Source organism: Physella acuta, unplaced genomic scaffold (assembly GCF_028476545.2).
Source record: "Physella acuta isolate Inbredline_101_S28 unplaced genomic scaffold, ASM2847654v3 ptg000778l, whole genome shotgun sequence".
NCBI classification, from domain to species: Eukaryota; Metazoa; Mollusca; class Gastropoda; family Physidae; genus Physella; species Physella acuta.
In genome coordinates, this window is record NW_026732296.1 from 519651 (window position 1) to 535705 (window position 16055).

At 36.5% G+C, this 16055-nt stretch overlaps 1 protein-coding gene across 1 annotated transcript; it reads left to right on the forward strand.

Moving 5' to 3' along the window:
* The first annotated feature begins 13139 nt into the window (after window positions 1–13139).
* On the forward strand, window positions 13140–14249 carry LOC131950770 (toll-like receptor 8). Its single transcript, XM_059312955.1, has one exon. It carries the CDS (start codon window positions 13140–13142, stop codon window positions 14247–14249), a length of 1110 nt encoding a protein of 369 aa, XP_059168938.1.
* Window positions 14250–16055: the final 1806 nt, after the last annotated feature.

Genomic DNA, 16055 nt, shown 5'->3' on the forward strand with positions numbered 1-16055 from the left:
GGCTTCTAACAACACACGTGACCATAGACCTCAGCTCAAACCTGACGTGTGTTGACGAGTCTGGCCTGTTCGTGCGTCTAGACACAGACCTCAATTTGGAGACGTTTTGGCGCCAGTGCTGGGGCAAGGAATATCTTTTTGTTTCTGTCGTTATTTTTTGCCTGATTATAATCAGCTTCGTTGTGTCTTTTGTTTGTATGAGGTTTAAACTGTACATTATGTCTAAAATAGCTCTGCTGCTTGGTACAGTTACACTTCAACGTTTAACGGATTTTCCCATTAACGTGTTTATAAGTTCATTAGAGGAAGACAGATTTGCTGTTGATGAACTAAAAGGTTTTTTAAAGAACGGACTGAGACTGTCTACGGTTAAGACAGTCCGTGAATTCACACCTGGACATCCAACATTTGAAGGTTATGGTATGATGAGTGAAAGCTGGCGCATTATCCTTGTTATCAACGAGGACTTTATGGATGACGCGTGTTTTCAGTTAATCTGTAACATGGCTCTCTGCACCGTGTCCCCAGCTAACCCAGGCCGTGTTATTCTACTGGTGGAGGAGAGGCTCCTCTCAAGGCTACCTGTTGATCTGGTTGGTGCCGTTGCTGAAGAAAATATTCTACCTGTCTCCAGGTGGGAGTTGAACTATGAACTTCAGGAAAATTTAAAGACAAGGATTATTGTTTATTGATTCAAACAACAATCACATTTACCCTTATTTTCCCTTTTGTTATTGATAAAGAAAACTAGATAAGTTTCAGCAAAGAATTTAAGTGACGTTTCAAAAAAAGCCGTTGGAGTGTCTGTTTTCGTAAAGTCAAAATTTAGTTACAAAAAAGTTAAGAAGAGGGTATTCTATGTGACATATTAAATGTACGAATATGTAGATAATTATTGATTTATTTTTGCATCTCGCTATGTAGAATACACATATTATACATACAATACTTACCATACTTCAACAAATGTTATCGTTTTTGTCATTAATATTTTTATAAGATGCTAGCCGTTGTGTACACCCAACTCTGTTGGGTACCTACCATCCGTAAGGGAAAGTAAAGGCGTTTTTTCATAGAGCTGACCACATGATCCCTTCATATGCTGATGGTGAGAAACATATGAGCTCTACTTCATCTGCCCAATGAATCGCTGGTCTAAAGAGGAATCTTTTTACTTTATATTTACCGTAGCACGGGTTATTTTAAATATATTTATTTTTAAAAATGTTTATATATACATAATTTTTAGCGTGCCCGTCTCCGAGCGCTACGACGGTTTAAGAAGAAAGTCCAACGAAATATTTTAAGAGGTTTTATCGAAGCCTTACCAACCCTATATTCTTAGGCGTGTAACCTTGTTTTTGAAAACTGATTTGAAAGTGTAAACATTGCATACGCTATATTTCTTGCATTATAAATTGTTAGGGCACGAGTTTGCACACACTACAGCCCAGCACAACCGTGTTCGTGCTTATTGAAAACCTTGAGTGTACGTTAATCGCTCTCCGTAGTACTGAGGTAGAACATAATTCGGCCACTGCCCAGGTGTCAGTGACATAGCGGGGCGCTCTCTGGAGCCCTCGGTTACAATCCCGCACAAGCGCCACGTACGGCCCCTGGCTCGGTTTAATCATCAAATGTCGTGTTCATTTTGTAGGGTACGCTTTAAAACGAACGTAGGCGCCATAGTGCTATCAGTATATCCCGGGCGCCAAATTGCAATCCGCTGTTGCGCCTCAGACGCGCCTGATTCAATTTAATGAACGAGTATAATATATCATCTTATCCATAATATATCGCACTGTTTATATCGAACTTAGGCACCTTAGCGCTCACAGTATAGACCGGGGCGCCAAATCACACCCTTTCGTAGCGCCGGCGGACTCACATGATTCGATAGAGTCGACGATTTTTGTTGCCCATTGTACTTTAAGCGTATATATTTTTTCTATTCAAGCAGATAAAATTGAGATTAAATCAAGCGTTGAAAGCTATAACTTTGTAATGTCCAATTATTAAAAAAATGGAAACAATAAACACGATTAAAATCTTCAACTACTTAGTTTCATCTATTGTTTGTGAACTGTGTTATTTACTAAAGAAGCGTTAAAGTCGTTTCTTAGATGTCATAGTCTTTTAAGACATGGTGGCCATTTCACTACTGCTGTAAATATGACTGTCCCGTCGTTACCACCACGTTGGCCGTCTTGTACAGTTATGTATCTGTTTGTCTTTTGTTAAAAAATAAGGTATCGTTTGACTAACTTTTACATCCCCGCTCGCTTACTTTTCCATTTTACCATATCACTTCCTTCATGCCCAGTCGGGTAGCTTGTGAGGTATCTAAAATGATAAATATTAAGTGTTCATTTCGAGGTCATTGTCGGTTTTACACTGTAAAGGTGTTACGTTAATAAAGTCAATAGAAATCTATAATTTAAGTGAATTGAATCATTACACATTCATAGATCAGGTTGTTTAAATGATGCCCATCATTAAAAAGCCACTATATTACTATAAAAATGAGTACGAAAAGTAGGTTTATAACTTCAATTAACGCATTCATGTTTTGGTATGTTTAGTTAAAGAATTATTATACTTTATAAAATTTGTAAAGTGACAGCTGACTTTGTAGTCCCTGTAAATGTCGTGTTTAGATGGAAGGAAGCCATAATGAAAAATGAAACCTGAGAGGGCCGATTTTTTTTTTAAATTTCCAGGGCCACATCGCAATAGCCGACCCACCCCTGACGCCTCACCACTCCCCCCACCAACCACAGCTGTGAAGTCATGTCCATACAAACGATGGCTGACATAACATGACCTTTCCAGCTATATGTCAAGTTATGATCTCTATAATTTATCCGCGCCATAACTCCTTTTTTCCAGCCTCGTCCTAGCAATGTTATTACTGTTTTAAAAAGTTCTTGTACTTTATCAGACTGTGTAAAACTTTAGAAACACTAAACGGTTTTTCTATTGGCGCTAAATCCACACATGGGTTGATGGAAATTTTTTTTTACCAGTGCCTCAAAACCGGCAGAACAGCTTTTCTTGAGCGGGTTTTCCAACACGTTATTTTTCTTTGAAAACGGTTTATCCCCCGCGCAGATAAAATGTATTTTTACTATATATTTTAATCGAATAATTTTTTAAAATGTTTAAGTGCAGTTTTTAGCGCAATTTCCATACTGACATTTGCGATTATTAATTCGTTATTTCTGGATGGATGGATGGATGGATGGATGGATGGATGGATGTTAGTCCGCAGCTTTAAGTCGTATCTCCTCCTCAACGAAGCAATATCGAGGACTACTTCCAAAGCAAATATGTTAAGCAAGTTCCGAGGATGATTGTGAGTCAAAAAAATTCTGGAATTCCTTCCTGGATTTCCCGGAAAAGCCAAAAAACCTCGAAAAAATGCAGTTTTTGGCTAATATCTCAAAAAACCAGACCACTTAGCGACTTGAAACATTTACCAATCGATTTCAGCCATAATTTAAAACAATATAGCCGAAGAAAGTTTTTAAAAATATCATTTCGTTCGGTCACACAAAATTAATTAAGGAAATTGCGCTTAAATTGTCACTAGACTTTTTATTAACTTGTTTTATTTAAAAAAAACATTTCTGATTTGCGTAGAAATTATTAAAGGGAGTTTCTCGTATCATAACACTAACTAGAAATTTTTTTTTACTACTAACTGACTTGTCCGAAAAATCATCTGACGTGTATAAAGTATTTATTGGTGTGTGTACTGCACACACATTGATTAGTTTATTGTACAAAAACCACTATTCCACTGCAACTACTGACTGTGCATCTGTATCCAGTTAAATGGAAAAAAAAACTATCCAGTGAAATGCATACTTTAAACACTGAAATGTACACAGTAGACATTGTAACGTACACTATAAATGTTGAAATGAACAATATAAACAGTATAATGTACATTATAAACATATAAAGTACACTATAAACAGTATTGAAAAAGGTACACAATAACCAGTGAAATGTACTCTGCATGTGGTTTATAGGCTACTTTAGCACTGACGTGTTCGTTGTACCAAGTAGTTTTGTTTACAGCTTTTGAATACTCCACATGTCAGATCAGATACTTGTTGAGCTATTGTCTATCTATAAACTACAAAAAGCGATAAGTTTGTATATTTGTTTAATTTTGTTTATTTGTCTGTTCCATTTAGATCAGGGCATCTGAACACGGGTAGAACTGTAAAATTCGTATTTATATAGAGTATAATGTTCTTTTTCTCTCAAATGTTATTAAGAAATGTATTTAAAAAGGATAATTAAATTATGGATATATTATTTTTTAGAAACACCCTTTTAATTTATAAAAGTTCAGAGCGAATACTTTATTTACTTATTTTCACAACTAACATGGTTGCTTTCTGGAAGACTATGTTGCCCACTCAAAAGTTTTACCCATTGTAAAGCTAAAGTTTCTGTCGACTATAGCTTGAAAGATACGCTTATTTGCTTTTTTATTACGTTCCAACACTATAATCAATTTTCAATAGGGTACGTTTAACAGTTCTATATCTAGATCCACTGATAATGTGTCGGAGGAAATTGGGCCAAAACAAAATTAATTAGTTAAAAGAAAATAAATTAAAAAAATACAATAAATAATTGCGTTTCCTTATTAAACCAATTTAGCCCTTAAATATTTTGTAATACATTTTTGCTTTTTAGCTTCGCAGATCAACTTATTCGAGATTACAAGGAATTTATCTACAGCTGTCGATATATTAGATTTAAGCACTTATTGTCTGTCTCTCGATTCTATGTAGATCGAGATCTAGAATCACGTAAACGTAATTTTTTTATAGTCTTAGCTCTCAACAGTCTATTATTATTGAAAGTCATGTTTCCCAAAGTTAGAATAGTAGTTTTCATCGTAAACAAAGAATTTCGGGAAAATATATTACTGTGAGCCCTGATTATGTTGAATCACGGAGGCAGCCATGAGTTCGGGTTGTTTATTTAAGAGAAAGACTATTCAACCACAGGGACAGTAATAGCAGCCAATGTGTGTTCAGTGTATACTGGACGCAACACCTTGGCCTACATTAACAGCAGAGATGTACGATATGAAGAAACAGTCATACGTTAGCTGCGAAATGTAGGAATATGTTTAACCTATACAGCAAGAGGTTGATGCGCCTAAAGGTAAGTAAAGATACATTGTTTATCTTTAGTGATATTTTTCGCTCATGTACATGTTTCATCTCATTAAAATAGATCTTAATATCAAACCTTGAAAGTACAAATAAATTAAAATGAAGGCAATTCAAATGTGTAATTAGTATTTAGTAGTATGTAATGTTGTAAAATAGTTTACTTCAGAAACGAATCGCGACACTGTATGGTGTAAGCGTACTTAAAGTCATTACACACGTATATACTGGCAGCTACATTACTAAATTATCTGTAACTATAACGTGATGGCCCCTGAAGCTGTGTCTGTAGTTGTCAAGTTATGGCCACTCTATATTTGTCACACCATAACCTCACTTTTATTAGATACATCATAATTGCCCAACTAAAAATTCCACATTTCATCGCCCCACTAAATATTCCGAGTGTCCACCCCACTAAACATTCCTAATGTCATGGCCTCACTAAACATTCCTGTGAGGGCGTCTGGATCTCAAAGATGTAATAGATTGAAATAATTGTGAGGTCAAGGGAACTCACTCTTCTGTATTAGTTATATTTATAATATTGTTATCTTGAGTAATGTCCCTTGTGTACTTCCTGCCGTCCTCTCTGGTGTTACCATCGTGGTGTAGTTAGACCCAATTAAACGTATTATATACAACCACAGGCTTCTGTCGTCAATCTATTATAACTGGCGACGAAGGATAAACATCTACTAGAAAGAGCACCTACTTACGCAAAAAAGAGGTTTGCTAGAGCTTATTAGCTAATTATTTCTAGAATTATGGCGCTGTATGGCCAAATAAAAGAATTTGATGCGAATGATGAAATCATTCAAGATTACCTAGAGAGGTTAAGCTTTTACCTAGAAGCTAACGACGTGACGATAGAAGCCAAAAAGAGAGCTATTTTGTTAACAGTCATAGGGCCTCAACAATTTAGGCTACTAAAGGACTTATGCACACCAGCTAGTCTAACTACCAAGAGCTTTAACGAGCTGAGCAAATTGCTAACAGACCACCATGCGCCTACCCCATCAAAGTTTTTATGTAGAGCTAGATTTGACAGTAGGACTCGTCAACCAAACGAGTCAATATTAGAATATGTTGCTGCTTTACGTCATTTAAGTGAATTTTGTGAATTCGGAGACACGCTGTCTGACAGATTATGTGAAAAGTTTGTGACAGGTGTAAACAGCCCTGATATTCAAAGAAAGTTGCTGCTCGAGTCAGATCTAAAATTGGAAAAAGCAATACAACTCGCAACTTCAATCCAGCAGTCATCAGATGCGGCGAGATCTTTAGCACCTTCAGAGATCCATGCAGTAAACAGCAGGTTAGTCAATAAACATCAACCCCATCAGAGCATTCCAACTTATGCTAAACAGCCTGCTCGTTCAAATCCTAGATCTAAATCTAGTAATAATTATCAAAAATGTCATCGATGCAAGGGTCCCCATGCATCTCATCGGTGCAAGTTCAAGTTAGCAACTTGTTATAAGTGCAGTAAGCAAGGTCACATTGCCAAGGCCTGCTTTGCAAAGTCTTCGTCTGTTGCTAAATCTAGCCAGTCAAGACAGTACCGCAACCAAAAGCAGCACTATGTTAACTCTCACCAAGACTACCTAACCCAACCAATGAACCACTCTACCTGTGAAAATGCTCAAATTGATTTGCAGCCGGATTTCAACCTGTTCTCTGTGAAATCAATAAGTCATGCTCCCATCAATGTACAAGTTAATATCAACGGTAAGAGCATCAGCTTCCAACTTGACACTGGAGCATCTCTAACAGTCATAACAAAGAAAGATTTTGACGCTGTCAAAGGAGAATCAGTGCCTCTACAGCCATGTCACAAGTGTCTAACAACATACACTGGTGACAATGTTCCGGTAATAGGAGAGTGTATGGTTCATGTAAGTTATAATGGTCAAAGTGTTAAACTTCCTCTTCTTGTGGTTGAAGGAAATGGACCGCCATTACTAGGTAGGAACTGGTTAAGTGATCTTAAGTTAAATTGGGAGAGTATTTGTTCATTGAAGAATGTAAAAGAATCTAGTCTTACTTCACTAGATAAAGTTATATCTGAAAATAAATGTGTTTTTGGTAATCATGGATTACTAAATGATAGAACAGTGAAGTTAAGCATTAAAGACACAAATCCAAGATACTGCAAAGCTAGAGTTCCACCTTATGCAATGAGGAATAAAATTGAAAATGAGCTAAGTAGATTGGAATCTAATGGCATTATAAAGAAGGTAGACTATTCCGATTGGGCGACACCCATTGTGCCAGTGTTAAAGAAGGATGGTTCTATAAGAATTTGTGGAGATTATAAAACTACACTGAATAAGCAAATAGAGCTAAATAGGTACCCTATACCTAACATTGAGGAAATTTCTTTGAATTTGGCAGGAGGAGACAAATTCACTGAATTAGACTTTAGTCATGCTTACACTCAACTAGAACTGCATCCAGATTCAAAAGTCTATACGACAATAAACACTCATAAAGGACTCTACCAATATGAAAGACTATGTTTTGGCATATCATCTAGCCCTGGAATTTTCCAAGCTGTCATGGACAGTATTTTTAAGGACATTCCAAATGTTTGTGTGTACTTTGACAATGTGTACATAACTGGTAAGAATGACACTGAACATCTTAAAACACTTGATAAAGTCTTGAAAATTGTTGGTGAAAAAGGTTTAAAGATAAACAAAGATAAATGTCAATTCATGCTGACAGAAATTAGTTTTCTTGGTTATATATTAAGCAAGCAAGGTATCAGACCTCAACCTGAGAAAACAAAAGCCATTAAAGAAGCACCCAAACCTGAAAATACCCAACAACTAAGAGCTTTTTTGGGCTTGATAAATTACTATGCAAAGTTCATAGGGAATCTGTCTGGTAGACTATCACCACTGTACAAGCTGCTACAGAAAAATGCAACTTGGCACTGGGGTAAACAACAAGAAGCTGCTTTTAATACAGCAAAAGAGGCTTTGTCTGCTGACACCTTACTAACTCACTATGACCCAGGGAAAAGACTTATATTAACATGTGATGCTTCACCAGATGGTGTAGGAGCAGTCTTGTCCCACATGGATGAGAAGGGTGACAGACCCATTGCTTTTGCCAGTAGATCTTTGAATCAGGCTGAGAAAAATTATTCTCAGTTAGATAGGGAAGGCTTAGGCATCATTTTTGGTGTTAAGAAATTTCATAAGTTTCTGTTTGGTAGGAAGTTCACCATCTTTACAGATCATAAACCATTGCTAGGTTTATTTGGAGAAAACAAAACCCTACCTGAGCATGCCTCACCAAGAATTCAAAGATGGGCTGTCACACTAACTGCATACAATTATGAATTGAAATACAAACCTGGATCTGAGAATAGTGCAGATAGTCTTAGTAGATTACCTTTAAAAAACCAAAGCCTGAGCTATGTACCAGAGGATGTGTTTGTTCTCTTCGCTGTCATGGATAGCTCCAATATGGGTGTGAATGATATTGAAAGAGAAACACAAAAGATGAGTGCTTAATAAAAGTATATGAGTACTGTAAGAATGGTTGGCCTGAAGAGTCTGTGAATGATGACTTAAGACCATATAAAATAAGAAATAAAAACCTTTGTGAAGATAATATAAAAGATGGAGAAGATGCAGTCCATTATCAGTCAGAGTTACCTAAACAAAGTATTTGTAACTTAATAAATGATTATGGTGATATGGCAATTTCAAATGTTTTAAAGAGAATGCATTAGTAAGAAGGAATGTGATCATCAAACAACTTTGCTAACATCATTAGCACTTACAGAAACTAAAAGGGTAACATCAAAAGAAAAGAAAAAAGATTTTTGCCATTTAATACACCCACTTCAAATACTGGATCACAGTTGCAAAGTGATATGGTCCAGAATATTACTCATAAACAGTATTTTTGGTTACCAGGAAAGCACTATCAGATTACCTGAGAAAATTGATCAATCAAAGAAATCTATGTCAATTAAGGATCTGAATAATAGCATAATACTTTCAGATGCCAATTCAAAAATAGTTCCATTAAATCATGACAAACATTCATTGAAAGAGAATTTGGTGTTAATAAGAATGTGTATCTAAGAAATTATGGGAGAAAGGAAAAATGGATACCAGGTCAAATTGTTCAATGTACAGGACCTGTGTCTTATAAAGTTAAAAATAACTTGTGCAGATAATAAGTGTGAATCTGTCAATCCCACCAAGTCTGATCAGTTCACACCAACTCAGTTTGTTTCACAACCAAGTTCTGTTGATATGAGTGAACCAAGTTGTCTGGAGTCAGAAAATGTAAATTCTGGAGTTAATGATTTAAATCCTAGACCTCCTGAGATAGAGAATCCAGATGGTCAGAATCTTGAGTCACCAAATCAGAAGCCACTGAGAAGGTCAAGCAGGACAATCAAAGTCCCAAATAAGTTAGACCTATGATTCTAAAGGTCAAAAGGACTTTGACATTATTGTTTTGTATTTTGATTATGTTGTAGCATATTGTGCATTGTTTGTAAGGATGTAATCTACCATAGTGTTCATGTTACAATATAATTGGTGATTTTAGGATACTATCAATTGTTCTATTGAGAGATGTGTTATTGTGTTCTAAGGGTAAAGGGATGTAATAGATTGAAATAATTGTGAGGTCAAGGGAACTCACTCTTCTGTATTAGTTATATTTATAATATTGTTATCTTGAGTGATGTCCCTTGTGTACTTCCTGCCGTCCTCTCTGGTGTTACCATCGTGGTGTAGTTAGACCCAATTAAACGTATTATATACAACCACAGGCTTCTGTCGTCAATCTATTATAAAAGAATGCACAACACGATTGAGGCTATTACAGTATTCTTTATTTCTCTATCTCCCGTGCCTCCAGTCGCAAAATCAACCTCCTCGCTTTCACCCCCAACCTTCAACTGTCCTCCGCATTCATCCCTACACACCACCTTTCTCTCTCTCACAACACAGCCGCTGTCACCCGACCAGTCGCTTCCCTTGTACCCTAGTTCACTCCGTACAACAACACACACGTAAAAAAACCCGGCCTCGCGGCTCACTACTTGATACATACACACACGCAGTGACCCGTTCCACGTATTCACCTTTCATACACATCACCACTAATTCCCATCCTAATCCCCGTCAACACAAATAAAAAAAACATGTTTCTTCGGCTATTTAAGTCATTGACTGAAAGATAATTCTATAGGCACTAACTCCATTTTCGCTTTTTATAGAATGCTTTAATGTTCTTTTACAAGCTGAACACAACAAAAGCAACTGAACAGGTTTAACCGAGCGGGTTTTCTAAATGTTTTTTTTTCTTTGAAAACGTTTTCTAGCAGACACCGTATCCATGCTTTGAAAAGTTATCGCCACATGTCATCCACTAATGTTATAAAAAACCCACAATCTAAATACAAATTGTAATTTTACCCGCGCAACTAGAGTCAATATAGCAGTTTCGCTTGAGTGGGGTTTCCAAAGTTTTTTTGCATTATCAGATGAACGCTTGTGCTTTCCATGTTATCTTACGTTTCCATATGAATTTGATTTGTTGAACCGTTCACGTTATTCATAGGCTAAAAGTCTATTAAGGTACCGAAATGTACGCACATGTATTCAGTTTAGGTATGATAATTTACCATAACTTTTAATATGAATCCAACATTGTACAACGTAAACTTTTCACAGTGTCAAGTTTCATTTACATTGGTAAAAGTGACGTGTAAACGTTGCATAGATCAGCTCCAAAGTATGAGTTCATTGTTCCAAGTCACTTGGTTAATGTACCATGTGACATGTATACTGTACCATGTGACATGTATACTGTATCATTTCACATGTAAACTGTACCATGTTGCTATGTATATGTATCAAGTGACTTGTATACAATACCATGTAACGTTTATACTGTACCATGTGCTGTTTATACTATACCTTGTCATGTGTATACTGTACCAAGTTACGGGTATAGTATATCATGTGACGTGTATACTCTTAACCAGTGAAAATGTTTACTCTCCAAATGATGTGTATATATTGTACCAAGTGAAATGTATACCCTATGAGGTGTCATGTTTACTGTACACAGTGACTTGTATATTGTACCACTTGACGAGTATATTGTATACAGTGACGCGTATATTGTACCATGAGACGTATATATTGTACAAAGTGACAAGTATATCTAACCAAGGGACGTATATACATTAAATTATAGCACTATGTCCAACTACTTTTACGTTCCAGACTTTCAATTATATATATATATAAATATCGTGTACTTAGAATTTATTGTAAAATCATGTTCATATGCTTTTATTTTAATCAAAATTGTTTATTGCAGACCAACGTTACAACAAAGAGGAAAACAACTAGGATGCTATTTAAGTCAAGCTGTGCTTGTTTGGTCGCTTTTATTTCTGTTTGTGTTGGACAAATGGTAGCAGAGCCAATCACAACAAAGCTTACAGAAACACCATGTCATCAGACAGTCAACGGCACTGACGTCAAAATAGATTGTGCAGGCCAATCCTTGACTGTCATCAATTCATCATGGTTTCCTGTAAACACAACCATTCTTATTTTAGACAATAATTTTTTAAAAGAATTAGAAAACGGGTCATTCAAACATTTAAACAAACTAAGATATTTAAGTATAGCAGGTAATAACTTGAGAACGTTAAACCCAATGGCCTTCTCAGGTCTAGAAAATATGCAAGTCCTCAACTTAGAGGGCAATGTGTTGTCTTATACATCAAAAAGTTTTCCGGATACAATTTTTGATCCGCTGATCAATTTGAAGCAACTTTACCTTCAACAGAAAATAATCCCTTCTGCTAGTTACCATTCGTTTCTTTTTCTGTATCCACTAAGAAATATAATCAAACTTTCAATAATTTCCATTTTTGACACGTTATACTTAGGAGAAGAATTTCAGAACCTGACAAAGCTTTCGTGTCTATTTATTTCTGGAGTTTCAAGATATATCACTAATGAAAGTTTTGTAAACGTAAAACATTTAACAGAGCTAAAGATATCTTATTTCAAAGGACTCTCAGGATTTAGTAGCATGGCCCTTGCACCGCTTACTTTGTTAGATAAACTAACCATTTACTATGTTTCATTAACGAACAAGATTGTCTTGAATGTGCTACGTCCTCTTGTTGGTAGAAACATGTCTTCTATAACTTTCAACCAAGTAACAACTTCTCAATACAGTGAAACTAGTCATGCGTTACAAGACGGTACCATAGATGCCAGAAAGACAAAATACCTTGTAGAGATTTGTGTTGAAAGGTTCGAGTATTCACACTCTAAACTTATCCTCCTCTCTGAAGACGCATTGGTCAGTGAGACTTGGCATTCTTGTCTAAAATATTTGGATTTGTCAGAAAATCCTTTGCTTGGAAAGACTTCTAGTATGGTAAGGATACTCACGCTGAGAAGCCTGGAAGTCGCAATTGTTAAAAGTGTTTTGTATGGCTCAACAACTCCACAGAAATTTAAAACAAATTCTATCGAACCATCTTTAATAACCGAACAACATATCTTACAGCCCTCTGACGTACAGACTGCACAAAAAACCAACAAAAAAACAATAAACCGGAGCGTGTTAATTAACACTGATAATTCGGTAAATGTCAACAAAAATACAGTTGCAAGAAAAGCCAAAGACCGCTCTATGATAAATCATAAAGAAAAAGATATTATTTATTACCTTTCGAAATCCTTAAGACACGTAGTAATTCACAGACTTTACACCTCGTGGAATATTGATGTATCCATTAGCATAGGGGGAAATCATCTTGATTTTATTGATGTTTCTGATAACGGGGTTGCAAGGGCAAACGGTCCTATTAGAGGATTAGATCAGATGACGACATTTATTATCTCAGGAAATAATTTATCCACTATGGCAACATCTTTTTTAGATTATATGTCGTCTGTTGAAAATTTAGGGATTGCTAACTGCCACTTTAATCTCAACTACTTCCAAACAAATAGTTACAGGTTGTTACAGAATCTAAACAATTTGAAACGGATTGACTTGTCCTTAAACTCTTTAAGATATCTTTCTAAAGATACTTTCGCCCACAATCCAGAGTTGATAGAAATTTATTTAGCCACAAACAGATTTACTGAAGTTCCGTTTGACCTGACACATACACCAAATCTAAAACTTCTGGATCTCAGTGAGAACACCATCACAACACTAGATGAGAAGGTAACGAACCAACTGGATAAACTTGCAGCTAGATTCAAGGAATTCAGTTTGAGGCTGGCCGGCAATGTTTTCTCTTGTGGATGTGGAAATTTCCGTTTTGTGAAGTGGCTTTTAACAACACACGTGACCATAGACCTCAGCTCAAACTTGACGTGTGTTGACGAGTCTGGCCTGTTCGTGCGTCTAGACACAGACCTCAATTTGGAGACGTTTTGGCGTCAGTGCTGGGGAAAGGAATCTCTTTTTGTTTCTGTCGTTATTTTTTGCTTGATTATAATCAGCTTCGTTGTGTCTTTTGTTTTTATGAGGTTTAAATTGTACATTATGTCTAAAATAGCTCTGCTGCTTGGTACAGTTACACTTCAACGTATAACGGATTTTCCCATTAACGTGTTCATAAGTTCATATGAGGGAGACAGATTTGCTGTTGATGAGCTACAAGATTTTTTAAAGAACCGACTAAGACTGTCTACGGTTAAGACAGCCCGTGAATTCACACCTGGACATCCAACATTTGAAGGTTATGGTATGATGAGTGAAAGCTGGCGCATTATCCTTGTTATCAGCGAGGACTTTATGGATGACGCGTGTTTTCAGTTAATCTGTAACATGGCTCTCTGCACCGTGTCCCCAGCTAACCCAGGCCGTGTTATTCTACTGGTGGAGGAGAGGCTCCTCTCAAGGCTACCTGTTGATCTGGTTGGTGCCGTAGCTGAAGAAAATATTCTACCTGTCTCCAGGTGGGAGTTGAACTATGAACTTCAGGAAAATTTAAAGACAAGGATTATTGTTTATTGATTAAACTTTAATCGTTTCATCTCTTGTTTTCTTTTTTAAAATTTGTTTTCGATAAAGAAAACTACATAAGTTTGAGCAAAGAATGTAAGTGACGTAACCAAAAAAAAGCCGTTGGAGTGTATGTTTTTGTCAGGTTTGCAAGTCAAAGTTTAGTGACAAAAAATGTTAAGAAGGGAGTGGCAAGTTTGGTAAAAAGGGTAAACCATTTTGGACATATTAACTTAGCAAATATGTAGATAATGATTTTTTTTTTTGCAACTCGCTATGTACAATACAGACATTACACATACAATACTTACCATACTTCTACAAATGTTATCGTTTTTGTCATAAATGTTTTTATAAGATACTAGCCCTTGAATACACCCAACTGTGTTGGGTACCTACCACCCGCAAGGTAAAGTAAAGGCGTCTTTTCATAGGGCTAATCACATTATCCCTTGATATGCCGATGGTGAGAAACATATGAGCTCTACTTAGAAGAAAGTCCAACGAAATATTTTAAGAGGTAGTTCAGTGGTAGCTATCTTGTTGCTTTTGTCTCTTAAAAAACACATATTTCGGCAGAGCATATGTCTGACCACACTATCACTTCATATGCTGAAAAGGCAGAAAGAGGTGAACTCTACTTCACCCGCCTCGTGTCCCGCGCAAGTCCCGATAGGCAACTTTATCATTTGTATATAAAAAACAAATTTATTGAAAAAAATAATTAAGATTTACTTGGTGAGTCTCAAACTCGGACCACACACATGGTATCAATAACACTATCATCTCAGCTATTTAGGCACTTTAGAAATAATGAAGAATAAAAGAGTTACTAAAGAAACTTACCTTACGCGAATAGGCACTATTCTTTCACATTAAATTTTAGCCCAAAAAATAGCCAATTCCATAGCTAAACAAACAAAGATTTCTATAAAATATGTAAGGTCCTGAAGTAGTTTGATATAGAAAATTATTATTGGAATAGATTCTAGCGTAGCACTGTCTCAGTAGGGACGATATTACCCACTGAGGTGTTGTGTATAAAAGGGCTGACCCTGAGAGATAACACACGACGAAATGACGCTGTTATTGTTAGATACTGGCTTTATTTGCAAATCCGTATACAGCTAGTCAATTACATCCAAGCCATAAACGACTATGTAGAACAGTAACCCTAAAACAAATGTAAACAATAAATTACATCACTGAAGATACTCCCACGTGTAGGCTGCACAAATACACGGGTGTATTAAAATAGGTGACGGCCAGTACACAATACTGCCAACAAGTACCATGAGTATTACAATGATAAATACTTAACCTTACTAGTACGCAATATGCAGCACTCACAAAACACTGATCACCGGCTCAGGAGTTAGACTCCCATAAGCCAGAACGGCCTCGATGCAGTGAGCTCCAATTTACTGGCTTGGTGTGGGCTAATGGCAGCCTCACAAAGATGTTGGTTTCAACACTGCATGTCGGTCGCTTCGCTTCCGTGGGTTCTCACCAGGCTTGCCTTCCGCACCACCTGACATGCAACACTAGCAAGAATAATACAAATAAGTAATCTAACTAAGATACTTCATACCTAGTCTGCAACATGCAGCACTAGAAAAGAATAGTACAAATAAATAATCTAATTAAAGATTTAAGAATTAAGTAGATTTCGGGCATTTGTCGCATTCGGGCAAGTGTCCATTCGGGCATTTGTCGCAATCAGGCAAGTGTCCATTAGAGAAATCGCTCTTCGTGCAAACGTCATTCGGGGAAGTGTCTTTCGGGAATTTGTCGTACACCCCTAACAGCCTGGGACAT

Coding starts and splice junctions, on each gene's coding strand:
- LOC131950770 (XM_059312955.1), top strand. CDS start 13,140: ATGGCAACATCTTTTTTAGATTATATGTCGTCTGTTGAAAATTTAGGG.